This window comes from Lepidochelys olivacea (genome assembly GCF_965140295.1).
Source record: "Lepidochelys olivacea isolate rLepOli2 genome assembly, chromosome: 1".
Taxonomy (NCBI): Eukaryota; Metazoa; Chordata; order Testudines; family Cheloniidae; genus Lepidochelys; species Lepidochelys olivacea.
In genome coordinates, this window is record NC_140411.1 from 180613030 (window position 1) to 180629110 (window position 16081).

Sequence of the window (16081 nt, forward strand, 5' to 3'; positions counted from 1 at the left end):
AATAACTTGTTTAACTTCAAATAGCTGATATCATCCACGGATTTCAAAGTCCTTTACAAATATCAATATTCACATCACTGCTGTGCCCCAGGCAATGATATCCATTTTGCAGATGGAATTGCAGGAAAGGAGAGGTTGAGTGATTTGCCCAAGGTCACAGAGGAAATCTGCTGCAGGTCAAGGAGTTGTGTCCAGATCTCCTGATTCCCAATCTGTACCTTAACAACAAGGCTTTCTTCCTCTCCAGTGTTTGATTCATGAAAGTTTGCTAAGTGCATTGGGATAGTCAGATGAAAGGCACTGTATACAGTAAAGTATTAATACTGGAACAATTTTTTAATTTAATGATGTTCTGTTTCTGTGCTACTATCTGTTGCAGATTTAAAACTTACACATTTGTTGCTCCCTATTATTTTATTTTATTTTATTTTATTTTGTTCATTGTGAAATTGTAATAGTTCTATGTTGGAGAATCAGATTCCATATTACAGACTGCCTTTAGTGAATTGCATGGATGTTCAAATAGAGGTTGTAAGTTACAACTTCAATAATCTGAATTTCAAATTGCATAAGCAGATGCCAGTGTCTTGGTTCTGTAAGGTAACTGGTTATGATTGCAGTAAAATCAATTATAAGGAATGCCATTTTGGAAGCCAACACTATAAAGCAATTTTACATTGGCAGGCTCCCATACCCCTCCGCTCATCCACCTACAATAACTCAAATGCAGTCAGGGGCATAGAAGGTCACATTTATATTCATAACTAAAAAAACTCAAATAAATTAGCACTGAACATAAAGTATACACCAAGCCCACGGACAGATTGTTATAATATTGTGCTAGCCAGAAGAGAGAGATCTCAATCTGGGGGTTAGCACCTCATTCAAGAGCAGAGGTACAGTGCTGCTACCAGATATAACTCTCCTGTCCCATACATTGACCTGTTGTCCCAAATAACCAGCATTTTCTCATTTAACTATGCAAAACAAAAGTGCTGACTGGGAAGCTGTCTCATCAACTTTGGAGACAACGCTACCCCACACACAGGAAATGCAAGTATCACCTCTACTATCAAGGATATGAACATGAAGAATCTTACCCAATATAAAACTGAAACACTGCCAGCCTTTTAAAATAAATCTGTTGACCAAGACCTCCTCATCAATATGTAAAAATTGCTTCAGTCCCTTCATAGCTACAACTCTGAGACTCCAGTGCAGGTTCTAAAAGCAGAGGAATACTCCTTCATACCATCCACTGTTCCTGGTCAAGTTCCAATTAAATGTTTTCAGATGCTGTAATGTCTGAAGGGTAAAAAACAAAAGGATAGAGCTTCAGTTGGTGTAAACTGGCAAAGCTCAACTGGAGTCAATTGAGCTACACCATCTAAGGATGTCTCCCAACATATCTGTAAAATTTTCCCAATACAATTAGTAGAACCATAATATAGTACATAATAATCATGAGCTACAGGCTGTTCTACATACACTATAGATAGGCGGCATGGGGGCAGCTTCTCAGGGGAAAATGAGAGGCACCTCAAATTTTAAAAAATTCCTCACAATCTGATCTTGAGGCATAAAGAGCCACGGTCTCTTGTTTTCCTATTGTATAACTTCAGTCAAAATTTCACTTTTTTGAGCTATAATTTTCCAATTTTGATCACTGTCTCAGGATTCTATATAGTGAGAAAAGTATGCTTATCTACTTCAAAAAAGAGCTAGATAACTCCATGGAAGATAGGTCCATCAATGGCTATTCGCCAGGATGGGCAGGGATGGTGTCCCTAGCCTCTGTTTGCCAGAAGCTGGGAATGGGTGACAAGGGATGGATCACTTGGTGATTACCTGCTTTGTTCATTCCCTCTGGGACACGTGGCATTGGCCACTGCTGGAAGGGAGGATACTGGGCTAGATGGACCTTTGGTCTGACCCAGTATGGCCATTCTTATGTTCTTATGCTTTTGTCATCACAGACATGCTTTGAAACCTCTGTTTTTGAACAGTACTACCACTTTAGTGGTTTAGGGTATAAACTTTGAAATATAGCGTACAAGTTCTTCTGAACATCATGTGACATTCAGCGTTCAGTTGAAAATTTGTTTTGATTTGGGTAAAACGATATGTTCTTTAAATTTAGGAAGTGGCTGAAATTTTTTCAAAATAGCAAGTTTTGACTGAACTTTTTTTCTGAAAAAGTGAGATTTTTTTTGCAAAAAAATATTCATCTTATTAAATGGCTCTCTTTAAAATATATTTTGCACATTTATAATAATATATTGTCAGTGATGACATATTTTTTTAAATAACTTGATATTTTTTGAGATTCGATTGAATTTTACTTTGAGATTTTGAGTTCATTCAGAACCGAAACTGAAAGTGAAACTCAAGGATGGGGCAGAGAGGTATGTCCCAAACAGACGGAAACAGAAGAAACCCAGTCAAATAAAATGGATTAATTTTTCACAGCTTGACATAATTCCTTGACTGTTGCTGAATCAGGCAGGTACAGTAGTATACATCATGTGTTGAGGAACACAAATTGTATTCTGTTGATTTCATAGAAGTTAGTAGCCCAATTGCTGGAGGTAGAGGCTAGTAGTGAGAGTAAATACACTGAATTTCTGACTAACGTGAATTTCCTTTTTCAAAAAAATCATAATAAGTGACTCAGATCCTTTTATTAGGAGACATTTTTTTCTCTGCAGTTTCAAACAAAACGTGTTTCAATTAAATATTAGCTTGTTCTAAATCTTATTCACATTTTTTAGATCTTCCACCACCACCAGATCCGCCCCCTGGTCAGGGTTTAAGGCAGCAAATAGGCCCCGGCCAACGCAGAGGCTCGGCAGAGAGAAAAGGAAGCTCTCTTGAGAGGCAGCATACTTCCAACATAGATGAAACAAAGAGCTCATTGGATCGTCAAGCTAGAACATCATTAGAGTGGCAGCGACAAACCCAGGAATGGATAAGCTCCACAGAACGTCAAGAAGATTTCAGGAAAGCCCAACATAAACAAGCATTTGGATCAGGTGTGTGTGCTGCACAAGTCAAAGAAGTGTAGACAGCTTCTTGAAACATTTCCACTAGAGGTTTATAACACACTAGAATCCTTGTCCCCAGGATTGCCAAGACTTATATTAGAAGAATAAATACATTCACCCCCTAAGCTAGTGCATTCATTACACTATTTAGGGAATTAATAATACTGTCAAACGTAGCAGCAAAAAAACCCAAAATCTGTTCTTGGTGAGCAAGGAAAGAGGAACAGCCGTTTAACTATTCCCCTTTATAAAATGTATTTAATTGTACAGGTAAGGCCTCATATACCAGTATCTTCAACCAGCAACTAAACTGGCACTAGCTGTTTTGCATGTCTACAGAGGGCTGACCCTCCTTAGCCTAAGACGTTTTTTACAGCTATATTTATGGCATCCTTTCCTCTCTACTCAAGTATATGACAAAATAACCTTCCTCTGTACAGCTTCGATTGATGAGAGCATAGACTTTAACTGGGAACTTGTCTTTGCTGAGTGCTGAGCTTGACTTCTAAATGGATCTCAGACCTGTAAAGACATGTACAGGAGGTGAGACTGGACTGGAGATGCAACTCTACAGTATTCACAGATTCCTTCAGTTCAGCCACTAACAGCTTCTGTTTTGGGACACCTAACTATTTTCCATAACCTACTTCTCACATCTTAGCCCAGTGCTGATAAAATAGAATGATGCAAGGGGACAATTGCACAAGGAACACACAGCATAGAAACAAGGCATATACAGTTCTTTTTTCTAGGGCCATGCTGGACCCTTATGCAGGTATTAAACTTACACCATGACACTGGCAATAAGTATTTAAATACTAATTTGCCTAGCTAATCTACACGCTTACCTCATATCTGTAAAAACAATGGCATAGGTAGGTGCACCTATCCTGGAACAAGGATTTCTGAATGGTCCCTCTCTGATACCTGTATGTTACCTCCTTTATCTGCTTCTCCGGACAGCCTCAGAAGAAAAATGACTGGTCTGTTCAGTTCTAGACAAAAGCAAAAAAAAGTGTTACTGTCCAGTTACAATTGCTACAGTAAATATTATAACCCCTATTTTAATACATAACAGGAACATTGCCATAAAAAACAAACCAAAATAGAATTCAATAGAATGGACAAGTGAAAGGTCATTTATATGTCTGTTCTACCACCTTTGCAGTACAGATGTTTGTTTAAAAATGATATTAATATGTGAGATTTCACCTGGTATAGTCCAATAACAACCTTAACTCTGACCCACAAGACATACAGACCTTTTCTATACACCGCTAATATACTGTATATATATCTGTTATGTGAAGCTATATTCAGGGGAGCTCCTCTGCTACCAAACTCTAAATTCCTCAGTAACAAGGCTCCCCATTTCCATTTCTAGTAAGTGTGCAGGAAGGGCTGATGAGGATGTTAACTATTATGTAACTTAGGCGGTCTACAGTTGTAGGGCTCACAGCTCAATCAGAGCCAAAACCCACTAAGTACAAAGGACTGATTCCCACTGGCTTTAGTGAGTGTTGAATCAAGTCCGTCAAGGCTTAGAGTGATTGCAGAGTTCCTATCCTGTGAACCTTTCCAGATCCAAGGCAGTTGGCTTTCCCTCATGCATACCTTAGAAGGTGCATTGGGACCTGCTGTGCCCTCTCCTTCAGTGCGAGACATGCAGAAACCTGTCTTCAAATGCTTTCCGTGATGGCCTGTAGTTGAATGCAAGTTGCTTTACTGAAGCCGTGCCAGCATTTTTCACTGTGTTTCTTTTCTACTCCGACTTCTTATATTGAAGCTTTCTGTCTCCATATTCTCTTCTCTATTAGGTTTAATGATGAATATTCATGCATCATTTTATAACGTTAATTATGAGTGTATTTTTTTCTTGAACTCCGTCCTGAACTATTTCCCCAATTAATGATGAAGTTCACTGGGAATCCATTCACCAGATAACAGGGTTAGACACTTAACAAATACTTCCAAAAGAAGGCATTTTAAATTGTTGTCTTTCTGAAAAACTATTTGCTCAATTTCCTTGATATGATTCAAAACAATGTCTACTGTTATCGGTTGTCAGCCTTAATATTTTGAAAGCATGACTTTTAGATAGATAGATCAGAAGAATCAAGAAATATGCATAAAAAACCACAGTAACTGCATCCTCCCTTCCATTCTTCCCTCATCCTACCTTCCCCATTTCATTGCTTTCACTCAGTGTACCATGTCTACACTTGGACCTGGGTCTTACACACACCTGCATCTGGGACAAACTGTGTTCCTGAGTAGTGTCATTGATTTGGTTCAGAAATGAAGTAAGCGGGAGTACTCACATGAGTAAAGTTGTAAACACACTGAAGTGCTTGAAATTGTAAATTCTTTGGGGCAGAGGCCATATGTACTTTACCTATGAAACACCAAGCCCACTTTGGGTGCTGTATATATAAAACAATAAGGAGTTTGGCTGAGTACTGAATACATTATTCACTTTTACATCAATTGACCTATGCAATGAAAATTTTGCAGTGTTTGTCAGATCATTTATTCAATGAATAACAGTTACATTTGTTAACAAATATTTTAAAGTATTGTACTAGCTGTAATAATAACCCTAATTATGTACAAAGAGATTATTATTCTTTCTATTGTAGGGTCTCACCTAAGACACACAGCTGTCATTGATATCAAGGGCATAGACCCCATTGATTTCAATTGTGCAGGACTAAGCCCTTAATTACATGTATTTTTCAAAAGAGCATGAGTAGTCTAGTACTGGAAACCATATTTTCACGGATGACTTTTGAGCATGCTCAGGATCACTAAGTGGAGCAACAGCAGCAACATACCTAAATGTGATATGCTCAGCTACCCCAATAATAGGCACACTATGCAGACCAGATTAGAGTAGTTCTGAGAACAAGGAGAACATTGTAGTTGTCCAACACAGGTGGGTCCTACAAACACCTCTGTGGACAAACAAACACCAGTTTTGTAGATGTAAATTAAGGCCTTGATTCTGCAAAGAAAACCACATGGGCAGATACTCACTGAACTCTTTGCAGGATCAGAGCCTAAAATGCTGTTTTGGGGGTAGGGCAATGTCCTTCAGAGCTGTGGAATTTAGACAAATGTCTTCCAAGTTCTAGAATGTTTGAAAAATCTGACTGTTATTTTATATTGTTATTGTTTATTTTATGAATTACACATTTTTCAGGCCACATCATAAAAGCATTCTATTAAATTATTGTAACAGTATGTGATACGGTATGGGGAGGTTGCTGGTGGTTGTTTCTAAATATTTCATTTCACCCTTAAAAGTGGTAAAGAATGGACTATTCATCAAAACCTTAGTCTTCATCCCAAAACTGGGAAAACAAACCAGTTCATAGTACATTTCATTCTCCTAAACTTCTGCAAAACTAGTGTCTTTTCATTCCATACTCTAGAAATGTATCCAGCTTTCTGCTAAACTGATTTCCTCTACTTGTGTTTGTTGCTGCCTTTGCAGGTTGCTGCATATTTCACCCAGCTGTTGGAAAGAGTTTCCCTCTGATTTTATTGTTAGGGTTTGCTGTGAAAAGAACTGCTAATAAAATTTAAAAGTCTTTGATAGCTAAATGCCATTTTGCTATGTGTTCTAAATGTTTGCTTACATTTCAACAAGGACAGCCCAATCACAGCATATGAAGCAGATATCCTGCAGTGCCAGTATTCTAAACCTATTGGCACTAAGATTATGGAAGAGAGTCAAATATAATCTCTTATCTCCCTCTTCCTTTTCCACTACTCCCTCTCTACTTCTCCCTCCCTTCTCTGCCCGCTATTAAAAAAGCCAGTTAAATGGTTGAGCAATAGGTAGAGGGGAAAAAAATCTTAACCCTGATTCAGGAAAGTTCTTAAGCAGGTGCAAACTTTAAGCATGTGAGTTGTCCCATTGACTTTAGTGGGGGCTACTCCTGTATTTAAAATTAGGCATATGCTTATTGCTGATTGCTGATTCGGTGCTCTAGTTATCACGGTCTCTTCCTCAAGATTTAGTCAAGACAGCTAGATTGCTGTGTGTACAACAAGAAAATAAAAATAGTTCCACAAAATGAACAGCTAAACTCCTTCATTTGGGAGTCAAACCAATTCTGTTGTTTGCTGCTGCTACTGTTATTACCAAAATGCCCAGAGGACCCAGTCAGGTTTGAGGCCCTGTTTTGCTAAGTGCTGTACAAACACAAAGGTGCAAGCCTATGATCACTGGGAATAAATCCCTATCTCCCCAAAGACATTCTGTGTCCCAAGACGCCTATTCTTACAGTCCTTCATCTGCGCAAGAGGAGGGGTAAACTGAGTGGGACGGAAACCTTTGTTCAAAGACGACCATGTAGTGACCCTGAAACAGTGTCACAGAAAGATTTATTCCCCCACAAATATTTAAGTAATAGGATTATTTGTAAAATAAGATTTTTCCAATGTACTTTCTATGGTTGGAAATTACTGAGCTGCAGGAAGCTAATTAAATTAGCTGATACCACAGTTCTTTATCTAAATGGATTGAAGCAGTGTTGCCATAAGTTAAACTAAAGAAGAGGAGAAAAAACACACTCCTAGAAGCTTAAAGAAAAATCTAATCATTACATTATTCTGGAAATTGTATGTGCAGCTATTTCTATTAAGCAATCTGTGATTTATCGTCTACTTGTTCACAAGGAACATCATTTTATAATTAATTCAAACTAGTTTATAAGTTTACATGCAGACACATTGGTTTCATTATCTGTGGAAGCAGTTTAGGATGCACAGGGAGCTTTTTGGTTTTACTGCCATATCATAAGGCAAAATAAAAGAAAATAAAACCTTTCTAAATGTAATATGCACTGGGTGAGTTTGATGTCCACATCTGGATAATGCTGTTAATAATATGTTCATGATTTGATTTTGTGTTTTCTAGAAGAGGCACTGGTGCCATATAGTAAGCCCAGTTTCCCATCCCCAGGTGGTCACAGCTCTTCAGGAACAGCTTCTTCTAAAGGATCGACTGGACCCAGAAAAGGTGAAGCCTTGCGAGGAGGTCACCAACGCAATGCCAGTGACCTTCTTGATGTAGGATATATGGGATCAAATAATCCAGGACAATTTACTGGTGAATTATGTAAGTGTCTTTCTTGCGGCAATTCAAATGTTAAAAAAGAAAGAACAAATTTATATTATAATTTTCAATGAAGCAAGATTGAACTCCAGAGAGTGGGAAGCTCAGTTTGTCAGTCAGATGTGATTCTGACCCAGATCTCTGTCATCTCTGAGAGGTCACTTCCTTGTGAAAAAGGTGAATGATTGAAATTTATCTTTCTGTGCCTTTAGATTTGTTTTAGATTAAAAATCATGGTGCAGGGTGAAATCTGTGTTTGTACTGTGACTCATGCCAGGGTCATCTATTTAACACATCCTTGAATCTGTGATTCTAGTGTAAAGGGAAACACATCAGGTCAGCTGGTTAGAATTACTCGTTATCCTTTAAGAAAAGGATTACTAGTGGCAACTTAGAGACTAACCAATTTATTTGAGCATAAGCTTTCGTGAGCTACAGCTCACTATCCTTTAGAATTTTTTGGTCAAATTCAAGTTACTTGACCTGAAAGTGGCATTGATGATGGTGTTACCGAAGTGTGCTAAAAAGAGACCTTTGTTCTATTCTTGGCGGGTTACAGCAGGCAAACTTATCACTCCCCTTCTTTACCCCCTCTCTTTCCCATTCAGCTTTCTCTCTCCTCTCTGCCCCCTGATTCAGTCTCCCTTTTGCTCATCCCAAAGAAAGTGTGCCTCCCTTTTTCTCAAGTTCCCCAGCCCAGCAGAACTCCTTCCCAAATTTATTACCACTATGTATGTGTCATACCTGGTACCATTCTGTGTATACATCAGCTAGATGACATTCATCTGAGACCTCAAAGACTGTTAGGTCATAGAAGCTGACCTTTTAGTAACAAGAACAGCAAATACTGTGGTGTTCTGGCTGCCTGAGAAACACAGCGAGTACACACCTGGGGCCAGAAGTCTTGGGGGAGGTTCTCTAACTTTCTCACCACACCATCAGCTCCTTTAGAGAAGGCTGATAACTGACCCCTGCTGATGTTTGTCAGTGCAAAGCAACTGATTTTGGATTTTCCAGTACAGAAGGCTCTCCTATACATAAGGTATCTCAGGCTAGGCCTCCATGTATGGTGGCATGTAGAGTACATACATTGTACCCCTCCAGCACAGGTATAAATAACAGCGTAGACAGTAAGGCATTGCTTAGGTGAGTAGAATAAAGACACACCCAAACCTCAGGGTATGTATCCTATATGGCTTTATTCATGCCCAAGAAGTGCTTCCCCCAAACAACATTCCTGTTTTTAGCTGTGTAGTGTCCCTCTGCCTCCCCACTGCAGGAGCCTTTCCCCACCACAGGGAAAAGCTTTGGCAGTAGGGAAAGGCTCTGGAATCTCCCTGCTGCTGGAGTCTTTCCCCAAGGCCTTCCCCTTGCCAGAGCCTTTCACTGATGTATGTAGCTACACACCGTAGTATGAATGCAGCCCGCTTTTCACAGAGGCATGTAGTTACACCTATGCTACATGCCGCTGCCAGTGTAGACAAGGCCTTAGGGTGAACTATCATGCAACCAATGCAGGGAATGTGGCCAGAGGAAAAGGGATGTGGCTTAGACTTTGCTACTATTCTATGGGCCCCAGTTTCCAGGACAATGCCATAGGTAGCTAGGAGTCCAACCCATCACAGAGTAATCCTATGATCAGAGGAGTGCAAAGGTGCCTTTAAGACATCTTTTGCATCTCTCTTTCTGAGCTCTGCCAAGCACACTTCTGCTGTGGATCTGGCCCATAAAATTGGTATATCACTCTGGTAAAGAATATGTTAATCATTTCCACATGCAGTGCAATTTAAAAGTGACACAACTGGAGAACACTTGTAGTACGTAACAAAATAACCAGGTTTTACTTGATATCCAATTTGAGACCCAGGTCTGACTTCAGCACAGATCTTCCATTTGAAAAAGATATAGAGGTCATTTAAAAATATGAAGTTTGTTGTTCTTTCCCACTTCTATATTTCTTTCACTTCTGGTCACTGATTCTCTCTCTAGTAAAAGCAATAAATAGGGTACTATTGCAGTAATTGCATAACAGATATTACCTGGACAGCACTTGCAGTGTGCTAACAGAATATTCTTTATGGACCTATTCAAACAAATGTTTCTTAGATACAATCAACCCTAAAACTATACCTAATCCTGTTTAACTGTACCCACACTAGATTTGTCCAGTAATATCCGAGCAGGTACATAGGTTCACTACAAGGAGTCCCTTTGTCATTGGAGTTCTGCAGACGTTGTGTCTACCTATGTGTATCTGCCTGAAGAAGTAAGTCCTTAGTGTCTGGTCCAAAGCTTGGTATGTCAATGGATAGACTTTCACTGACTTCAGTGAGCTTTGGATCAAGCCCTGGGTTAGCGTTTACACTAGTCCCATTAATCAGTTAGGGAAGGATTCCCCCTCCCCCCCCCCACAGACACACACACACATCCCAGTGGACTCTCAGTACAGGCACTTCACTCCATGAGGCACAGCAGAGAACCAGACCCTCAGTATTTACTTGCAGTTACCACACAGTGCTAAGGCAGAGACTGCAGTTGTCTCACAACCTACATGCACACAGGAAGACGTATTTGGTCTCTTTACTACAACTGGTCTTCAGTGTAGAATTTTTAAAGTCAGCCACTTGCAATTTTAAAAGCAATTTTAAAAAATCCAATAAGTTTATGTGATGTGCTGTGGTAATGTGGCCAGAAGATTTGTTTTATTTGGTGCATTTTTTTCTCTTTTTTCTTTCTATAGAGTAGTTGAGAAGAGACATCCCAAGCTGCTCTGAAGGACCATCAGGTCTGAACTCATGGAAGTGATGACACTAAACAGTGCAATGAACATTTTCTTTATTTATGTACTATTAAAAGAACTGTAAATGCAATGTAAAGACACACAGCCACACATATCCCACAGATACTTGTGTTCGTCTCTTTAATACACCATCCACCTTAAACTATTTCTTGTCAGGAGTATATAAAAAAGAAAGAAAAAAAATCACCCTCCAGGATGAAAAGGATTTCCCTCTGTATATAATTTCTTTTGTTGCATTGCTATGCAAGCTCACTTTCTTTTTAGCTATGTTCATATTATTGTCTGTTCTTATTGGTCTGTTGTACTATATGTGAATTAATAGGCTGTGGTGCCATATATTAACTTTTAATTGTGTAACTTTTATGTTTAAAGTTTGCACTGCAATTTTATTTGGTGATAAGCACAAAACTCTACTCCTCGTGACATGAAGAAGAAGAAGAAGACTGAATGTGTGAAGAGCGTTTTATGTGCTGTAAGCTATATTGGATAATGCTGGATGTAACGGAGTATGGTAAATGGTTTTCCATTGGGGTGTCGCAATAGGAAGATGACAGGCAAAACTGATGTTAGCAAAGATGTCAGGGACAGAATTAAATCTTTAAATAACAAGCAACATGGTTGCTCTTACTATTTAAAAAAAAAGGGGGGGTTGTCAAAAGTTGTGAGTTTCAAGAGTGAATATGAAAAAAGAGTCTACAGAGTTGAACTATGACCTCTGAATAGAACGCTAAGCTTCTCAACTCTTAGGGTCAGTTTTTACCTGCCCAATATAATTAAATAATGGAGGTGTGGAGTGGGGAAAATTCCTACAAACAAAAGAAATTAAGGTGTTTCACTAAAGCTGTTTTTATGTTACATTTTAAAAAGAATTACCATAATTAATCTCTCAAAGCCAGCATGTAATGCAGAAATTCCCCCAGGAAAAAGAAACAATATAAACTCTGGGATTACCTAGCAATTAGCTAAAGATGCAATTTATTATTGAGACATATTTAAGATGCTTCTGAAAAATGAAATATGTTGGAGTATCTTAGTTCATCTTTCCAATACATGTATAGTAAAATAGAGGATAGAGCTGCACCACTGAAATTCATTACATGACTTGTTTTTTATGCAGTCTAGATACTTTTGTGTTTTATTAACTGAAGTCCTCAATAACTGAAGTTGAATCCACGGAATTTGTAGTAAAATTCTTAGTGTTTGAAAAAGAAAGCAATGGTAAAATTATGTTCGGTTTGCAGTAAATATTTTTCTTTCAATGCAATATGTTCTCAGAAATTGGATACAAAGAAAAAAACTTTGATCTACTTTTAACGCGTGAATTTAAACCCTACTATAATAACAAAGTAACGCATGTTTATACACTTTTTGAATAAACCAAACTCTGTAAGTGGACATTAATAACAGCATCCTGTCTCATCATTAGTTTTCATGACTTTCTCTAGTTTTTCTGCACCTCCAAAATCCCAATGAGTAAATTTTCAAACATTTGTTAGAATACTCTACGTGTATTGTATACCACATTCATTCAATACTTAATTTAAATAGTACATCCCACAGTTTTTTTTCTATTAATCACCTAATCATGAATGCAAGTTTGCATTTAAACACCCTTGAAGTATATCCTGTCTATGTTGTTTTGTATAACGCCTTGGAGTTCACCAGTATTAAGTGAAGTACACTTCTAGTGATGGCAAAGTCCTAGGACAAGTAAATTACACTGCTAAATATATGTGGTTTTTTTTCATTTTATTTAACTGGTCCATTCTACAATAAAACACTACAGTTTTCAATTGTATTCGGCACTGTCAAATATCAAAAACTGGTATTTAAACTTTTAAGGTCAAATCTGTTACTTAGCCCATTACAAGACAAAAACAAACAAAATGTATGAATTTATTTATATATGTAACCAGTGAATATATGTAATTTTCCTGCTGATTCAATGGATATAGTTAAAGCCATTGTTTATAAATGTAGAGAAATATTCAACAAAGGTAAAAAGGGCATCAGATTTTTGCTGACTCTGATAGGTGAAGATACAGAGTCTTCAGCACACTTCTCAAATTTTGCTGCTCTGGAAACATTTCAGTATGACTACAGAGGATTTGATTTGAACACTTGTGCTGAGCTTTGGTGGAACACCTTTCTCATTACGTTAAAATTGGAATCATGAGAAGTTGACAAAAGCCATCCCACTGACTTTCAGATATGTTTTATCTATTCCACTGGAAAGTAAATGTGTGTCAGTATTAAAGCTGTGCAGTACCATGACATTCACTAACTTGTCCATCTGCTTCTGTATGTTTTTGTTCATTAATAATTTGCTTACAAAATTACATAACAAGTCGTCAGTGTGTATCACAAAGTGTCTCCATTATCTTACAGGTGATGTTTCTTTTGTTCCCTCTTTTCTATACAGTGTACTTCCAACAAACCACAATACATATTTTTTTTTAAAATGCAGTTTAATTTACTGTTTTTTTAAAAGTATTATTTTTGGTTTTTTTTAAACCAAAACCATGTATTGTGAATAATGTGTTTTTAAAAAGGGGATGTTGTGGTGGCACTTAGTTTTCCAATTTGTTTTTTTAATTTGTTTACTGGCTACAGCTTGTTCAGGAAAAAGTATGACCTCTTCATGTGTTTCATTGGTATTGTTAGTGCAGCAAAGTTTAATTGGCATAAGACGTTGGTTCATAGTACTGTCGAAGTGTGTATTGTAGATTTACTGGGGGAAAAAAATAAAATGTATTCACATTTCAAATTTATGTGAAAATAATGTGAGTAAGGAGTCAATATGTGAAAAGGGCAAATAAACTTAAATAACCTAAAATAACCCTAAATAAATCAATCCAATGGATAGAAGTTGAAGCTAGACAAATTCAGACTGGAAATAAGATGTAAATTTTTAACGGTGAGAATAATTTACCAAGGGCTATGGTGGATTCTCCATCTCTGACCAATTTTAAATCACAATTGGATGGTTTTCTAAAAGATATGTTCTAGGAATTATTTTGGGGAAGTTCTATGCCCTGGGTTATACAAGAGGTCAAATTAGATTATCACAACAGTCCTTCTGGCCTTGGAATCTATAAATCTATAAACTGGGAACAAACAAGGAATTATAAACATAGACTGAGCTATAATGTTCACTGTCTACTTATAGGTACCAAGTACTGCTGAACACAGCTTCTAACTTTCTTAGGAACTCTGGGACAAATTTAACACCAGTGTCAATGGCATGACATCACTGAAATCAGTTCTGCTGTGCCTGTTTCGGCTAATGGTAAATATTGCTCATCATGGGGGACATACGTCTAAGGTCTCATCTAGACTGAGGATAATTGTACAGATGTAACTTCACCAATTTAGCAATGTTGGTGCCACACTCTGCAGTGTAGATGTGCTGAATAAATGTAATACAAGGCTTGCAGCTGTATGGCTTACCCTGGGTTGAAACTGTTTTACATTGATGCAGCACATCTTCCCTGGGGGTTTGCACTGGTACAAATATTCCCAGTATAAATAGGCCCTAAACCACTTTCCCGTGATGTTTGCATAGCGTAAATAATATGGAAAAAATGGTTGAAATAATAAAAAAAAATCTGTACATGTTCTTCAGATATTGTTTGGGCAGCTACTTCAACGATACATACAGAAATACAAATGGCAACCTGACATAGAATATTATTAAATGTTAACATTAAGATCCTGATCCAAAGCCCATTCTATTGAATGAGCCTTTCCATTGAATCAATTATTAAACCAGGGCCAAAGTGCCCTGCTCTACATCTTTAATACACCCCCAAGTCATCATTAACTTCAATAGGGCTTTGAAGTGTTTAAGAAATGAAGGACCCAGGTTGCAAACATCTCTCTACGATCCTTAAATATAACAGAAACAGTTTTTTGTACCTTCTTTGTGGTACAAACATGCCGGGGGGAAAAAAGAGGATTCTTTTAAAAAGCATGGATTGTTTTAATGTATTTTTTAAATTATACTGAGAGCTAGACAGAAAATTATGAATCAGTCCGAAATAACTCTAGCTTGCGTTTGCTTCCAACCTGTATGTTGCCTGACAATAGAAAAGTTCAGCAGCAGTGTTGAGGAAGAGTCCTGACAGTTGAAAAGGGGTGGGCACAAAAAGTCTTTTTTAAAAACTTCACAGAGTAGTTTTGCTTTATTTTAGGCCATGTCCATTGTTGTTGTTGTTGTTTTTCAAATTAGTGGAGATTGAGCTGAGGAGCTAAGGCAAAAAAAGATGGGAACTCCATCTTTAATGTTTTTTTAAGCTCTATTCTGTTCTGTAATAGACTTTTGAATTCACTTGCATGCTGTTGTCCAAAAGTTAGACATGGTAGTTCTCATGGTCTTAAAAAATAGTTGATTTTTTTTTTTTTGTTAACTCATTCATCACACCTGGAACCCTTTAGCTAAAAATAAGTTATCTTTGAAAACCAAATGGGACGTGGACATGGATTCATTCAGGATTTCTATTAAAAATTGGAAAAAGTGTAGCAAGCAATAAATAAAAAATATAAAGCTATCAGATTTATTGATACAGGTAATTAATCCTAAAGTCACTAAAATGGGATATGACAGGATAACACTGGAAAAATCCTTGAAAAATCCCAGGAAGGAGAGGGATTCCTGAGTGCAACAAAGAGTTAAAATGTTGAGTAATGTGATGAAAACAGAAAAGATAGTTTCATCAGGAAAATCCTTTCATTGCAATCAATAATTCCTCTCCTTCCTGGATTTTTACACCCTTCAAAGACTTTTCAAGTGTTTTCCTATCACACCTCCACACCCTTCCTTTATCCTTGCTGTTATAGGGGCTGCTCCCCAAAAGGCAATGTTCAACAATGGATGTGAGGGAAGAAGCGCACTGCCCCAGAAAGGTCTCTGGAAAGTATGATGTTTCCCATAGGGCACTGTTGTCTAGTGCAGAGAGTATTGAGGAGCTGTGACTCCACCTGTGTTTAGCATTTCTCATATCTGTAGCCTTGCACAGTTATTTATGTTTGACAGTGGACTATACAGATCAAGGTGTCTCATGACCTTCCCTCCCCTTCTGCACTCACACTGGGACATAGTTCAATGTACGT

At 37.7% G+C, this 16081-nt stretch overlaps 1 protein-coding gene across 18 annotated transcripts in view; it reads left to right on the plus strand.

The window, feature by feature from the left end:
* The window catches only part of ROBO2 (roundabout guidance receptor 2), a 644167-nt gene extending 630918 nt beyond the window's left edge, over positions 1-13249 (plus strand). For 7 of the 18 annotated variants that reach the window (XM_084645672.1, XM_084645688.1, XM_084645686.1 and 4 more), the window contains 3 exons: positions 2772-3032; positions 7972-8172; positions 10910-13249. In XM_084645672.1, coding sequence (XP_084501798.1) covers positions 2772-3032; positions 7972-8172; positions 10910-10911 — 464 coding nt within the window. In that variant the 3' untranslated portion in view covers positions 10912-13249. The remainder of the gene's footprint in view (positions 1-2771; positions 3033-7971; positions 8173-10909) is intronic. The other 11 variants (XM_084645690.1, XM_084645678.1, XM_084645677.1 and 8 more) reach the window with 6 other exon arrangements.
* The last annotated feature ends 2832 nt before the right edge of the window (positions 13250-16081 follow it).